The following is a 15,887-nucleotide window of genomic DNA, read 5'->3' as shown; positions in this document are numbered from 1 at the left end:
CAGTCGGTAGCTCTAGGCACAGCAGCAGTGCCGTCGCTAAGCGACAGCAGGCGGTGCTCAAACTGCTGAGCCTAGGCGATAAAAGGCACACCGCTCAAGAACTATTACAGGGCATCACGGCACAGACTGATCTGTGGCTGGCACCGCTGAACCTGAAGCCAGGCATGGTTGTGTGTGACAACGGCCGTAACCTGGTGGCGGCTCTGCAACTCGGCAGACTGACACATGGGCCATGCCTGGCCCATGTGTTAAATCTGATAGTTCAGCGTTTCCTCAAGACATACCCCAATCTGTCTGATTTGCTCACGAAGGTGCGCCGCATCTGTGCACATTTCAGGAAGTCCAGCACAGATGCTGCCACTCTCAGGGCAGCGCAGCGCCGCCTCCAACTGCCCGCTCACCGACTGTTGTGCGACGTGCCCACGAGGTGGAATTCAACACTGACCATGTTATCCAGAGTTTACCAGCAGCGCAGAGCGATTGTAGACTGCCAGATGTCAACTTCCACCAGAACTGGTAGTCAGGTCAGTCAGCTTCCTCAAGTCTACAATGAGGAGTGGACGTGGATGTCTGATATCTGTCAGGTGCTGAGTAACTTTGAGGAGTCAACACAGATGGTCAGTGGCGATGCCGCCATCATCAGCCTCACCATCCCACTGCTTGGCCTGTTGAAAAAATCTCTGATCAGCATGAAGTCGGAAGCTTTGCGCTCGTCACAAGAGACGGGGGAAGAAGATTCCCTTGTTGATAGCCAAAGCACCCTTAGGTCTGTTTCTCAGCGCATATCGGAGGAGGTGGAGGAGGATGAGGAGGAAGAGGAGGAGAATGTTGGCGAGACACAAGAGGGGACCATTGTTGAGTCCTTCACTGTTCAGCGTGTATGGGCAGAAGAAGAGGAGTTGGAGGAGTTGGAGGAGGAGGAAATGGACAGTCAGGCCAGTGAGGGGAGTGAATTCTTACGCGTTGGTACTCTGGCGCATATGGCAGATTTCATGCTAGGCTGCCTATCCAGTGACCCTCGCGTTCAAAGAATTTATTCCAGCACCGATTACTGGGTGTTCACTCTCCTGGACCCACGGTACAAGCAAAATCTTTCCACTCTCATCCCTGGAGAGGAAAGGAGTGTGAGAATGCATGAATACCAGCAGGCCCTGGTGCACAAGCTGAAACAGTATTTCCCTTCTGACAGCGCTAGCGGCAGAGTGCGTAGTTCTGCGGGACAAGTAGCGAGGGAGAGTAGGCGAGCAGCCAGCTTGTCCAGCACTGGCAAGGGTACGCTTTACAAGGCTTTTGCCAGCTTTATGTCACCCCAGCAAGACACTGTCACCTGTCCCCAGTCTCGGCAGAGTAGGGCTGATCTTTACAGAAAGATGGTGAGGGAGTGCGTAGCTGACCATACCATCGTCCTAAATGATCACACAGCTCCCTACAACTACTGGGTTTCAAAGCTGGACATGTGGCACGAACTGGCGCTGTACGCCTTGGAGGTTCTTGCCTGCCCTGCCGCTAGCGTCTTGTCCGAGCGGGTTTTCAGTGCAGCTGGTGGCATCATCACCGATAAGCGTACACGCCTGTCGACTGACAGCGCTGATAGGCTGACGCTTATTAAGATGAATAAAGCCTGGATTTCTCATAATTTCCAATCTCCACCAGGTGAAGGAAGCTCAACCTGAATAATTTATCCACTCCTCCTCCTCCTCATTTTCCTCCTTCTCCTCCTCTTTGTACAGTAAAGCAGAGGAAACTGGCTATTTTTTGACAGGGCCCACTGGCTCTAGCTATAGTACTTTATGCATTTAATTTTTCTGGAGGGCCACCGATCCGGTCCTCTGTTTTAAACAATTTTTGGGAGTGCCACATACAGGCACTCAATCTATTCAATTTTTCTGGAGGGCCACCTACCTGCTCCTCTGGTTTGAAAACTTTTTTGGACTGCCACATACAGGCACTCAATCTATTCCATTTTTCTGGAGGGCCACCTACCTGCTCCTCTGGTTTGAAAACTTTTTTGGACTGCCACATACAGGCACTCAATCTATTCCATTTTTCTGGAGGGCCACCTACCTGCTCCTCTGGTTTGAAAACTTTTTTGGACTGCCACATACAGGCACTCAATCTATTCCATTTTTCTGGAGGGCCACCTACCTGCTCCTCTGGTTTGAAAACTTTTTTGGACTGCCACATACAGGCACTCAATCTATTCCATTTTTCTGGAGGGCCACCTACCTGCTCCTCTGGTTTGAAAACTTTTTGGGACTGCCACATACAGGCACTCAATCTATTCCATTTTTCTGGAGGGCCACCTACCTGCTCCTCTGGTTTGAAAACTTTTTTGGACTGCCACATACAGGCACTATCCAAATTAAATTGTCTCCATAGCAGCCTCCACACGTTGTCTCCATTGCTACCTCCAAAAGTCGTCCATATAGCTGCCTCCATACATCGTCCCTTTATCAAACGAGGTGTGTCAGGCAGAAATTTGGGTTGTTTTCATGGATTCCACATCAAAGTTGTTAACTTTGTCGCCACCCAGCTGTGTTATCCACAAAATATACTGGCAAACTTTTATCATTTACCAATATTATTTCAGCGCTTCTTGCGCTTCTGTTTACATTCCCCTCACCCGCCATATCCTAAACTTATAAGAACGCTACTACACTTGATCTTATACAAAAGGTTCTTAGAAGTGCTGTTTGGGGAGTAGCCTAGAGACACGGGCTTGGATTGGCGAAAGCTCGCCTGGCAGCGGAGCGCCAGCTCCATGCCAAGATCCAACTAACATAGTTTTAACTGCAGCACCTTTAATCTACTACTAGTTCACTGCCTCCATACATGGTCCCCTTATCAAACGAGCTGTGTCAGGCAGAATTTTGGGTTGTTTTCATGGCTTCCACAACAAACTTGTTAACTTTGTCGCCACCCTGCTGTGTTATCCACAAAATATACTGGCAAACTTTTATCATTTACCAATATTATTTCAGCGCTTCTTGCGCTTCTGTTTACATTCCCCTCACCCGCCATATCCTAAACTTATAAGAACGCTACTACACTTGATCTTATACAAAAGGTTCTTAGAAGTGCTGTTTGGGGAGTAGCCTAGAGACAGGGGCTTGGATTGGCGAAAGCTCGCCTGGCAGCGGAGCGCCAGCTCCATGCCAAGATCCAACTAACATAGTTTTAACTGCAGCACCTTTAATCTACTACTAGTTCACTGCCTCCATACATGGTCCCCTTATCAAACGAGCTGTGTCAGGCAGAATTTTGGGTTGTTTTCATGGCTTCCATGTTAACTTTGTCGCCACCCTGCTGTGTAATCCACAAAATATACTGGCAAACTTTTATCATGTACCGATATTATTTGAGCGCTTCTTGCTCACCTCCTTTGGTTCCTCTCTGCCACCCATTGGTTTGAAGCCTGAGTCCATTTAGGGTATGTCGCCATGCCACTCTCTAGCCTGCCGCTGCTGCCGCTGCCTCTGCATGCCGTCCCCTATAGTGTCAGGGTCAATTATTGGATGTTTTAGATGCTATCTAGCTTCATTCTGTCACTCTGTCATGGCCATGCTGTTGCCCATAATTTTGGCATAATGGTGCGATTAAGCAGCCTCAGAGGCATCCATGCATGCTGCCCCTGCTGTTTCCTGTCCATTTCCGTGGTGTTTCCATCCTTTTCTGAGGTTCCCAGGTGTTTGGCCAAGCTTCCCTGTGCAGAGCCTTGGTCCCCTTGAAAAATGCTCGAGTCTCCCATTGACTTCAATGCGGCTCGTTATTCGAGACGAGCACTCGAGCATCGGGAAAAGTTCGTCTCGAATAACGAGTACCCGAGCATTTTAGTGCTCGCTCATCTCTATTCAGGATCCATTTCTGATTAAGGCCTAAAAATACTATAAAAAGTTGGTTAAAGAGGTGAAAAAAAATGTTTTAATCAATCATTGGACCAGTTTCACACAAAAAATATTCTGGGCAATATTTTGCCAAAACAGAGTCAAGAGAAATGTATTGTAAAAGCAAGAACGTAAAAGTTTCTTTTCTGTGTTTAGGATCTTGATTTTCATTTTTAAATCTACTTGATACCAAACAGAATACTTCCATGTAAAAGTGGCCTAAAAGGGATTATGTTTTCACTTGAAAATAATTTGTTTTGTTTCTTTTTTTTGTTACAGATGTTGTGTAAAGTAAATTGGGAACAAAGTAGTTCCTTAGCAGCAGGTTAGATATCCATTGGTTGGTTGCACAAAATGAGGAAACAAAATATCTGCAAAAATGTTTATGTGGTTCTGTCATCTTTTTATATGAGGCACTTTCTTAGTCTAGTTACATGTTTTATCTGGTATTTGCAGACATGGATTCATTTAAAGAGATTCTGCCATTTATAGAGAACATGGTTTTGAACTCATCATCTTCAGATTTAAGATATTATCTTCAGTCTCTGGTGGATATGGGATTGATGTCCCTGGAATACTATCACAGCTTGCTTAGGGAGAGTAACACTGAGGACCTCTGTCGGAAAATAACCTTATCCTTACTTGAAAATCCTGAGAGTTACCAAATGCTCTTTCCAACTACGTGTGAAGAACAGAAAGATCCAACAATCTGTAAGTCTACAAATAATTTTTTTTCACTCCAGAAATTTACTGAAAATCAGTAACATATAACTCATGCACAAAAGTGATTTTTACTATTGTGTTTACTAAGTGTTTCCACTAAAGTTATGTTTCCACTAAAGTTATGTTTGACATATAAGACCAGTTACAGATGACATTTTTATTGTTGTATTTACAGTACACAGACAGATTTTGTAAGATCTGAATTAGATCTCATCTTCCTCATCTTTTCTAATGACCCTAATACACATCCTTCCTAATTCCTTATAATGGGGATTTGTTCAGATATCTTTAAGTTGCCATATACTTGCTAAAATCATTGTGATAAAAGCAAAGTGGAATATTTTTACCTTGACAAGACAGTATAAAGATGTGTCTATCATTACCTCAGCTTGAATTCAGTTATGGACTCCAAGTGTTTAATGATATTCGGTTTATACAATGTAGCAAAAGCTCAAAAAACTTGTGAAAGGCTGCAATTACTAGTGGAATGCATCGCATAGTTATATATAAGGGGTCACGTTGAGAATATCCAAAAATCAAAATGGCCTTTAAAAACAGGTTATCTTTGGTCAACCATATCTACAACAGTCCAGAGAGCAAGGGCACATTTGTTATATAGTGAAATGATCAAAACCCTCTCATGTAAAAAAAAGTATTAGACTTATAGTTTTCTTCATGTGAAGTGCCACCAAACGTCTTTAAGAAGACTATATTGGAGTAGGGTCAGTGGGGCACATCGAGGGACTGTAGCAGATAGGTAGATGGATGCTCACTACACTTTACTCGGGAAGTAAAAGTTCTCCTTATGGAGAGTTTGCCAACTAAAGCCGCCTTGTGGAGAATTATAGCCATTTATTCTCCACTAGGGGATCCTGGGAAATATGCAAATATGTTTCCCAGGGTGGGAAAAGGAAAATAATGCCTCTTATTGCTACCTTGAAAGGCAGCCCCCTTAACCCCTTCCCGGGTCCCGGTGCATGGAGAGGGCTCACGGGCCCTATGCTGTACTAGAAACCCAATCAGGTCGAAACAAAGTTGTTTAGAGTTGGGAATCTGTTCCTTCTGGAATAGAGATACTGGTTTGGCTTTTTGTAAGTTATGCTTGGTGATAAGGGGGTTGCCTTTCAAGGTAGCAAAAAAATTTTTCTACCCTGGAAAACATATTTGCATATTTACCACTACATGTTACTATTATTTTGGGTACCTTCATTATGCCCACCGGGCCGGCATACCACCGTGTATGATGCGGATCGGTGCCACGACCGCCGTGCTGCCATTGTCGTCTATGGGGATGTATATAGACGGGCGTCTGAATGATACATAATACAGCTTGTAACTTTTACAATGCCGCAGCTTTCTTCTCTTCTTGGACACTCCCTCCTCTCCTGCTGTCTGAAACTCGGACAATACAAGCCATGGCCTCAGGATCCCTCTGCCCCTATTTCCCACTGAAAAGCATTATACCCTCTTTTTGGCATTCCATTGAGTCTGTCCATCTTCACCTCAATGATGTCTCTTCCTTGTTGGAGGGAGCTCCCCACCCTGGCCACTGGAACTATTTCTCACACACATATGGCTGTTTCCATCTTAATATCTAAACATGCTGTCACCAGGGTCGGATTAAGAGTGCCATGGGCCCTTGGCTGTATGAATATAATAGTCACTACAAGTCTGGAATTCACTTCCTACATATGGCACTAGAATCAAGCTGCTTAGGGAATGGAGGATGAGTCTGCGGTTTCAGTCTGTGGTTTCAGAACCCTTCAAAGGTCCTGAAATGGCTTTTGTGTACATGCTTATTGAGAGCATGAACAGATGTGGAAGGATTTCATTGGTGAAGGTCCTTTGGAGTATAGAATTTGGTGGGTGGTATGGGTAGCCATGGGCCTCCTAGTAGACTAATGCCCAAACCGCCTATATTATAATCCACTAGTGGCTACCACTTTTTACTTGGAACTCTAACAAAGTCATAACTTGCCCTACATGATGGGATGATGCATCACAAGAATTCCGGCAAAACAAACATCAAGCCCAATCAGGATGATTGATGATGAGGAAGGACTCACTGCTCTTGGGTTTCAGAACCAGTCAAACATTTTTGATCCATATAACATTACAGTTATATATGATAATAACAAAAATCGGACAGAACTGGCAAAATCCAGCATTTACCAGAACTCACTTTCAATCCTCTTTCTGACTTTCTTGGTTGGCCTCATTGACAGGCCTTAGGCTGTACTGAGACAGTAAGATCGCTGTCAGTTGCGAAAAGCAGGAGAGGAAAACATCAAAAAGAAAATGCAATCACCCACATTGTAAAGGAAAGTCATGATATTACAAAATATCCATGAAAGTCAGAAAGAAATATTAGGAGACTTTCAAGTTACTGGGGGTCATTTACTAAGGGCCCAAGTCGCTACTTGACGTCGCGTTTCCCGAAAACTACTGTTTTGCGCCAAATTGCCCCGTTTTTTTGACGCTCGCGATCGGATTGTGGCACGCGACGGAAATAGGGGGCGCGGCCATCGGAAAACCCGACGGATTCGGAAAAAACGCCGTATTTTTTTTTTTAAAAATGTGTCGACACACGTTTACCTACACCCAGCAACGGATGATGAACTCCAGTGAACTCCAACGGACTTCAGCGCAGCAGCGACACCTGTTTGACATCAGGCGCACTACCTTAGTGAATCGCCGGAAGACACGAATCCTCGACAGAGAATGCGCCGCTGGATAGCGACAGGACCGGGTAAGTAAATCTGCCCCACTGTATTTAAAGGCTAAAGAAAAGGCAACATATATATAAAATAATTTTTAAAAATTCTTAATGTATTTTAAATATAATGACTTTTTATACTATAAATATTGCATCCTTCCACCAGTCTCTGCTGAGTGTACGCTCACTGAAGCCCCACAGAGATGTCAGTATGTTTTCTCTGTGTTTGCGTTTTCTCCGGGTCTTCCGGTTTCCTCCCACACCCCCAAACATTCCGGTACGTTGATTAGATTGTGAGCCCCATTGGGAACAGGGACTGATTTGGCAAGTTCTGTGTAGCACTGTGTAATCTGTGTGCACTATATTAATAAAGAATTATTATTAATTCTTATTATATCACTGGGGGATACTGAACATCGGCAGCAGCCAATCACTAGCCGCTGCCAATGTTCACTCCTCCAGTATTCAGTGCTTATGCTATATCGGAGGGCTAAAAACAAGGTGAGAATATAGCCGTAATGAGATGAATAAGTAATACTCTCTGTGCAGAGAATCCTTCTTTAGAGACCTGAATTAAACATATATCAAAGTGGTGAGTGTCGCACTCTTGCATCCTTTTGTGAAATTACTTTGGAGTCTTTCGAGTCTGTGCACCCCTGGAGGCTGGGTCCTGCTTTATTGAATGTCCTGCCCTGTATTGTATGTGCATTTAAAGGGACAGTGTCAGTCCATTTTTTTCTGGTGATATGAATAAGTTATAAATCAACATTTAATCATAACCTGGGTGACATAAAGACTTTTTGTAAAACTCCTAATTTTTACTATAAAGCTCCAAAAGGTGATTTGGGGGGGGGGGGGGTATTTAAAGAGAACTTTTCAGGTCAATAAAACTCTCTAACTGCAGCTCCCTAGCCCTCCCCCAGTTGCATCTGCAAAGAGTTTGTATGTTCTCTCTGTGTTTGGGTCGGTTTCCTCTGGGTCCTCCGGTTTCCTCCCACACTACAAAACATACTGTTAGGTTGTTTAGATTGTGAGCCCCATGGGGACAGGGACCAATTTGACCTGCTTTGTGCAACGCTGCATAATCTGTGTGCGCTATATAAATAAAGAATTATATTATTATTATAAAGCACTGTTAAATTTCTAGCTTTATCAAAACTTACTGAAAAGCTATGAAACCCTGTACGTAAAGGTCCGATTGACGGACCTAGCTTCCGGAGGTCCGGCTTATTCATGACAGGACAGTCCAAGTCGCTCCCCTGTTTTCAGCTTCTCTCACGGACCTCAAACCCCACACCATATGCCAGCGGTGACTGCCAGGCTTGATGTTACAGTCACGTCCTCCCAGACCACCCCCTTATGAATATGCCAGACTGTCGGAAAATTGGTCCGTCGATCGAAATATTACATGATACACATGGTATAACTGGGGGAGGGCTAGGGAGATATTTCCTTTAGTATGTGCAGCTAGAGTGTGTTATTGACCTGACAGGGTCTCTTTTATCTTGTGTTCTACAGCTGTAACTAAATTAACCTAAATTTTAGCACCATATAAAAAAGGAAATAGTTCTAATAGAGACAGAAAAAATGGGAAAGCGCTTCCTGGTGCAATAATGTATGTGAATTATGGATATCACCGTGTTTAGAAGTAATCTGCTCACCTTCTCGTGTTATGCATGCCGGCATGTATATATATATATATATTTTTATTTTTTTATTTTTTATTTTAATAAAGTGGCATCTTATACAAATTTTCTTTGTATGCCGCATATAACTATTTGATGTCCAACTTTTCCAAAACCCGAAAGGAGCAAGGATCCCTCTTATTTCCTACGGGTCACCAGATACTAAAAAAGGAAATAATTAGTTAAAGATCAATTCAAGGAAAAATACACAATATGAGTTATAGCATAGAACAGTAAAAAAGAGGTTAGTGCTTTTGGGTCACATATTTGTAAGATATCTGACAATGTGGAAAGCTGTAAAGTTGATAAACAGTACTGGTTTGTGGTACATGAATCAAGTTGTCACCCTGCCAACAGTTGTGGAAGCTGTTTAGGGATCTCTAAATAAAGCTGAAGTTACATTCTATTTCCATAAAATACATCAGATAAGCTTTCACCCTGTCACAAATGTGGATATTATCACACCATTGTGTAGGGGTTGCTACAGATTCAGTAGTACTTTGAATTTTCTTTCTAGTCCCTATGGTTGTGGGGATATCAGTCCCGGTATCTGACCATTGTAATATGTGTTCTGTTAAAGAGGAGAAGCTGGGGCTGAAGCTAAAGGCATGTGTTATGCTAATCTTCTCTCATACTGTCCAATCAGTGGCATCAAGTGTATGAACTCTCTCTATGCTCATCTTGATGTTGTGTATGGTGTTAACATTCTTCTAATATTCAGTTCACATTTTGTTTACATATTGTTTACAAAAATGCAATGTTACCAAATGTGATAACAACGGAATGCAAATTAAATGGATACACAAATGCTGTGTAAACACACACACAATGTAAATGCCTTGTGAATGTAAACACAAATGCAATGAAAACGCAAACACCATGTACACATAAACACCCCGCAAATGCACAATAAGTGGAGGAACAGAGGATGGGGGCACAGTAAGAGGGGGAGCAGTGGATGGGGGAGCAATAAACAGGGAGCAGAGGATGGGGGCACAATAAGTGGGGAGCAGTGGGTGGTGGCACAATAAGAGGGGGAGCAGAGGATGGAGGCACAATAAGAAGGGGAGCAGAGGATAGGGCACAATAAGGAGGGGCAGAGGACGGCGCACATTAAGAGGCAGAACAAAGCAATAGGGCACAATAAGAAGGGGTGCAGATGAAGGGGCAAAATAAGAGGGTGAGCAGAGGATGGGGGCACAATAAGCGAGGGAGCAGAGGATGGGGGCACAATAAGTGAGGGAGCAGAGGATGGGGGCACAATAAGCGGGGGAGCAGAGGATGGGGGCACAATAAGCAGGGGGAGCAGAGGATGGGGGCACAATAAGTGGAGGAGCAGAGGATAGGGGCACAATAAGCGGGGAAAGCATAGGATGGGGCACAATAAGAGGGGAAGCAGAGGATGGGGCACAATAAGAGGGGGGTATAGGATGGGGGCACAATAAGAGGGGAAGCATAGGATGGGGCACAATAAGAGGGGGAGTATAGGATGGGGGCACAATAAGAGGGGGAGCAGAGGATAGGGACACAATACGCGGGGAGCATAGGATGGAGGCACAATAAGAGGGGGAACAGAAGTTGGAGGCACTATAAGAGGGGAAACAAAGGTTCGGGGCAGAATAACAGGGGGCGCATAGGATGGGGGCACAATAAGAGGGGGAACAGAGGATGGGGCACAATAAGAGGGGAAGCAGAGGATGGGGCACAATAATAGGGGAGCATAGGATGGGGGCACAATAAGAGGGGGAACAGAGGATGGGGCACAATAAGAGGGGGAGCATAGGATGGGGCACAATAAGAGGGGAGCAGAGGATGGGGCACAATAAGAGGGGGAGCATAGGATGGGGCTCAATAAGAGGGGAGCATAGGATGGGGCACAATAAGAGGGGAGCAGAGGATGGGGCACAATAAGAGGGGGAGCACAGGATGGGGCTAAATAAGAGGGGGAGCACAGGATGGGGCACAATAAGAGGGGGAGCATAGGATGGGGCACAATAAGAGGGGGAGCATAGGATGGGGCACACTAAGAGGGGAGCAGAGGATGGGGCACAATAAAAGGGGGAGCACAGGATGGGGCACAATAAGCCCGGGAGCAGAGGAAAAGTTGGGAGGTTTGTCCGGGCTACAAAAATGAGGGCATAAAGGTGTCGCTATCCTTCTTCCCTCTGTCGTAAAACTTGGACGGAATATGTGTACAGCAGGGATTTATCAGGAGCAGCTGATATTTGAGGTCTTGCCATGTGGAGACAATAATATGACGTTACATATGAGTAACATATGATAAGCAGCTCGGAGGCTGTAGACTGCGGTACCGTACAGTATGAACAGCTCCCTATCAGCAGAAGTCTCACAAGCATCAGGGTACAGGTCCCGCCGCCTGCAGAGCCGCGCATGCGCAGAGCGCCGGTCCCTGCCTCGCAGCTGCTATAGACGGAGTTGTGGTGCTGAGGAGCTGCCAGAGCTCCGGTACCGCACAGCGCAGCATGGAGGGTAAGTCCCCTGCCCGGGCCACACCGCACACATCCCATGCCATGCAGCCAGGTGCCCCTGGATGTGCCAGAGCTGCCTGCACTTCATGTAACATAAGATTTTTATGGCCACATTGTGCAGAATTTACACGTATGTGGCATACAGTCCTGTGTTGGCATGTGCCATGTATGTGCCATGTATGTACCACCACTGCCAGGAGATGACTGCCTTCTGCAACTTTATAGAACTTTTCAGGACTTGCCCACCTGTCACCCAGGTGTATAGGTCTATGAGGTGTCACCCTGATAGGAAAGCTTTAGGATCCTGCAGGAGTTTCACTTTTTATATACAATTGTAATATTATGTATATTTGTAGATATATTTTGGATCGCAGTGCAATGGAGGTGGGAGACTATGGGACTAGAACATCAGTCGTGTTCAGATACGGATAGACATTTGAGTTTTATATCAAAATCCATATAAAAGTATTCTGCGGATTGGGGATTACTTGCTAATCAGCGAGGAACCCCCCTCGATCACAAGGCAGGGGTCCCATATAAGTTCATCTTTATGGATCTACCCCCTTTACTTGTGTATTTTCTTTTGTACAAACAAATGACCCCCATTCTTGTGCCCGGGGGGGGGGGGGGGGGGGTTGCAGTGGTCAGACCTCTAAGATTAGGAGTATATATTATATACTGTATATACTGGCATATAAGACTACTTTTTAACCCCTTAAAATAATGGCTACAGTGGGGGGTCGTCTTATACGCCGGATATACGGGGGCCGCACTGTGTGAGGTGTTTTTTTTCCCCGTCAGCGCGCAGAGAGCCGCTTCTCGCAGTCATTAGAAGAGGCTTAGTACGCGCTGACGGGGCGGCGCGCTGTATGCTAATGCAGCCGCCCTGTCACAGCGGTCAGCGTCACAGAGCTGGGGGTCACAGGCGGCACTTACAGAAGCATGTCGGATCTTTATTAATATCGCAGCTTACAGTTATGATCACCAGGCACTTGCTCTCTTGTTTGTTTTGCAAAGTTTTAAGTAGACTTTTTTTCATTTGGGAGAGGGGTAGTCTTATACAGTGAGTATATACCAAATTCTATATTTTTAGGGCAGAAGTTGGGGGTCGTCTTATACGCCCAGTCGTCTTATACGCCGGCATATACGGTATATATATATATATATATATATCCAGTGTCTTGTGCATAGGGTAAATGTATTTAATAGTTTATTATAAGCTTCTGTATGATGATGGGGGGGGGGCTTAACGACAAAGTTTTTTTGCGGGTGACAAACCTTTTTTTTGGCTCTGTTGCAGCTTTTTTTTCGAAGTGAAAGTGAAACTCAGTGCCCGCATGTTGTATTGTACAAGGAGCTCATTCTGGGCACGTACCCAAGGAATAGTTTGGGGAGTTTCCAATGTCATGGATGCAGCTATCTGATTTCTCGGAAATGGCCTGACTTTAGGAATAAGGAGTAACCTACAGATGCATCTTGTCTTATGCGCAGGTGTGATCTGTGAACTTTTGGGTAAGAGTACAGGTCACACAGGCGTTGGGGGGGCTTATATCTAGCAGCAAATTTGTGGCCTTCTGTACATCCCTATAGACGCCTATGACCACACGCACCATGCACCGGGTAAAGATTGAGTGTTCTTACCACCAGCCAACGTGTTTCACTATGGAGAGGGGAGGGGGAGCAAAGCTAAAAATGCCTTTTTTGAAGCCAAATATAAAACCAAGTACCATCCCTTATAATTTTTTAGAATTTACAATCCAAATCTGATTTTGTCCCTTATCTAAGTGGTTTTGAGATTGTTTTCTTGTGACACATTGTTGTATATATTAGTAGTATAATTTTGCTGATTGGTCTGTTTTTTTGGGGGAAAAATTCAACATTTTAGGAAAAATGTGAAAAAAAATTTCAATTTTCTAACTTTCAAATGTTCCATTTTACAGACAAAAAGTCATACCACAAATATTTTTTTGTAGAAAACTTCTTTTTATTTTCATAATTTTTTACGCTTATTTTTTACGAATTTTAGAAGGTTTATAGTTTTAGTAACAAGTTCTCAAATTGCGTGCACTACTACATCCTCTGCACACCGCATGCAGTACTCCTACAATTACAACGCTCTTACAAGTGTGGTTGGAGGGCAATTCAACAAGAAAAATAAAATTTCTATTATTTAATACACATAGGGCCACATTTATCAGGATGTACATGCTCTGAAATAGGCTCAGTTCCTTGTGCACGGCCTGAAATTGCGCTTATTTCCCCAAATACGTCACATCCACTCCATATAGATGTATAGGGGTGTGGTGTGGACCACGGTTAGTGGTGGAGTGGGTGTTTCTGCCCCGCACCTGCATAATGCCTATAGCCTGCACCTGAACGGGGGGCAATTTTATGCCAGGTATGAGGGTGCCCCTGCCAGATCTAAGTGCTGAGAAATGTGCCCCATAATCCTTAAATCCATTCAGCCTAATCTTTAATAATAGGCACTGCTGCTGTTCAAAACTCCAGGCAAGCAGTGTGTCCAATGGGATGACAGTCCCCCCCTATTCCCCACCAATCACAGGTGGCATGTCTTATTCAAAGTTCCCAACTTCGGTCTAATTGGATGACACACTCCCTGTTTCTCCCACATCGCTCCCGTCTTCCAGTGTTGTGTCTGGGGCTTATTTATCCATTTGCAACAGAATTCTGGTTCCATTGATGTAAAAAAAACAACTACGATAATTTCTAAAATGCCTGAAAGGCTTTTAGTTTTTTTATACTTTCCCAATTAGCACTAAGCACTAAAGGGTCTCTAACAAAGGACATGGTCTATCTGTAAAACCCTGTGTGCCAAAAATATTTATGATGGTGCACCACATTTTGGAGCACAAAACGAGATCAACTCCTGCGCCAATCTAACACTGCTCCAGATTTATCAACACAGTGAAAGATGAGCCATGCCTCACTCTGCTCTGGCGTACCCTACGCTACAATGATGAATTCCCTCCGCTGTCTTTGAAGACTTCTTCCTCTATATTTGCAGAATGAATCTGCCAATACCATAAGACCTTTTAGAAAAAGTTTGTGTAAAATAAATGATAATGTCCCATTGTATCCGGTTGTTCCAACAGTTCCTGCATGATAAACAGCTGACATAAAAATATTGGAGCTAGACAAAAGACCCAGACATCTGACAACCTTTTTGACCTGCCACCATGATTGGATTTAGGCCAGTTCTACCGGAAGCATTGGGGCTGTCTGTAGTCCAAAATACTTACTGTAAAGTGTACCAGAAATTTGCTGCTGTAATTCACACATGATTTTTACACGGCTTGGGACATAAAGTGTGAGTAGTGGAATGTCCATTGTCCAAAGCAATTCTCCTTTGTGGGGATATTTTGCGCAGGATATGAATGAGATGGCGCACATTATGCATTTTCGACTTCACTAAATGCCTCTTTCTTTGGGACTGGTAGCTTGCAGGGTTTTTACAGTGACCTGGATGTGACATCCTTATTGAAAGGTGCTGCTGATTTTTACTGAAAGTAAAGAGTGAAGAATGCTAATACTTTATTGTAATAATTAGCAGAGTCCTTGGTAGCTTTGTTGATGGCTTACTGTGTGCTTTTTTTATTTGATGGTTTTGGAGGTTGCCCAGACAAAATATTGATGTTGTATCCTCAAGAGAAGCCATGTTCATTAGCTTGGTGGAACCTGATACCCAGTACCCCTACTAATCTGTTGTTGTGGCCACTGCATGGAATAAACTGGATTTACCACTAAACAAACTGGGCCAAGTTCTATAGTCCAAGCCATTACTATTTAGACCCTATTTCAGTTATGGCGAACCTTTTGGAGAGGGAGAGCCCAAAATACAACCAAAATCCACTTATTTACCGTGGAGTGCCAACATGGCATTTTAAGCAGTAAATTACTGCTGCTTGTTCTTCCACATCTTTCTGTCGTATTGGCTGCCTGAGGCCACCAATACATTTGAAAGAAGGAGGGAAAATTCAATCTCTCGTTGTAGCTTCTCTCCAGGGTCTCTCTGTACAGAAAGAATGGAGGGTCCAGCAGGATGAGCTTCAAAATAATGCAGTTCTGTCAACACCTTCTCACTTTTCCCGCAGTCAATGAAGTGTCACTTAAGTTGCCTGGGACTGCAGGAATATTTGGTCATATTTGGTGAACTCTGTCCTGGGGTGAGTGTCCACACAAATGGCTCTAAGTGCCTCCTCTGGCACCCGTGCCATAGGTTCCCCACCACTGCCCTATTTCCTGTTCATGACTCCTTTGCATGATTCTGAAGCCCAATCCACCTTTCCCAGCATAGTTATGTGTGCTGAAAAAAGGGATGCATGAGCTTAATAAAAATTGTGTGTTTATATAATAAATAAAATATAAAACC

At 44.2% G+C, this 15,887-nt stretch overlaps 1 protein-coding gene across 7 annotated transcripts in view; it reads left to right on the top strand.

Annotated features, from left to right (window-relative positions):
* CIITA (class II major histocompatibility complex transactivator) overlaps positions 1–15,887 on the top strand; it is an 89,062-nt gene that overhangs the window by 35,359 nt on the left and 37,816 nt on the right. For 2 of the 7 annotated variants that reach the window (XM_072120724.1, XM_072120723.1), the window contains exon 1: positions 4,285–4,595. The exons of 1 other annotated variant lie outside the window; for it this stretch is intronic. In XM_072120724.1, coding sequence (XP_071976825.1) covers positions 4,319–4,595 — 277 coding nt within the window. In that variant the 5' untranslated portion in view covers positions 4,285–4,318. Of the gene's footprint in view, positions 1–4,284; positions 4,596–11,416; positions 11,499–15,887 lie in introns of those variants that run through there. 4 more of the 7 variants (XM_072120721.1, XM_072120722.1, XM_072120720.1 and 1 more) reach the window with 4 other exon arrangements.

Source organism: Engystomops pustulosus, chromosome 8, assembly GCF_040894005.1.
Source record: "Engystomops pustulosus chromosome 8, aEngPut4.maternal, whole genome shotgun sequence".
Taxonomy (NCBI): domain Eukaryota; kingdom Metazoa; phylum Chordata; class Amphibia; order Anura; family Leptodactylidae; genus Engystomops; species Engystomops pustulosus.
This window is presented reverse-complemented; position numbering and strand designations above follow the sequence as displayed.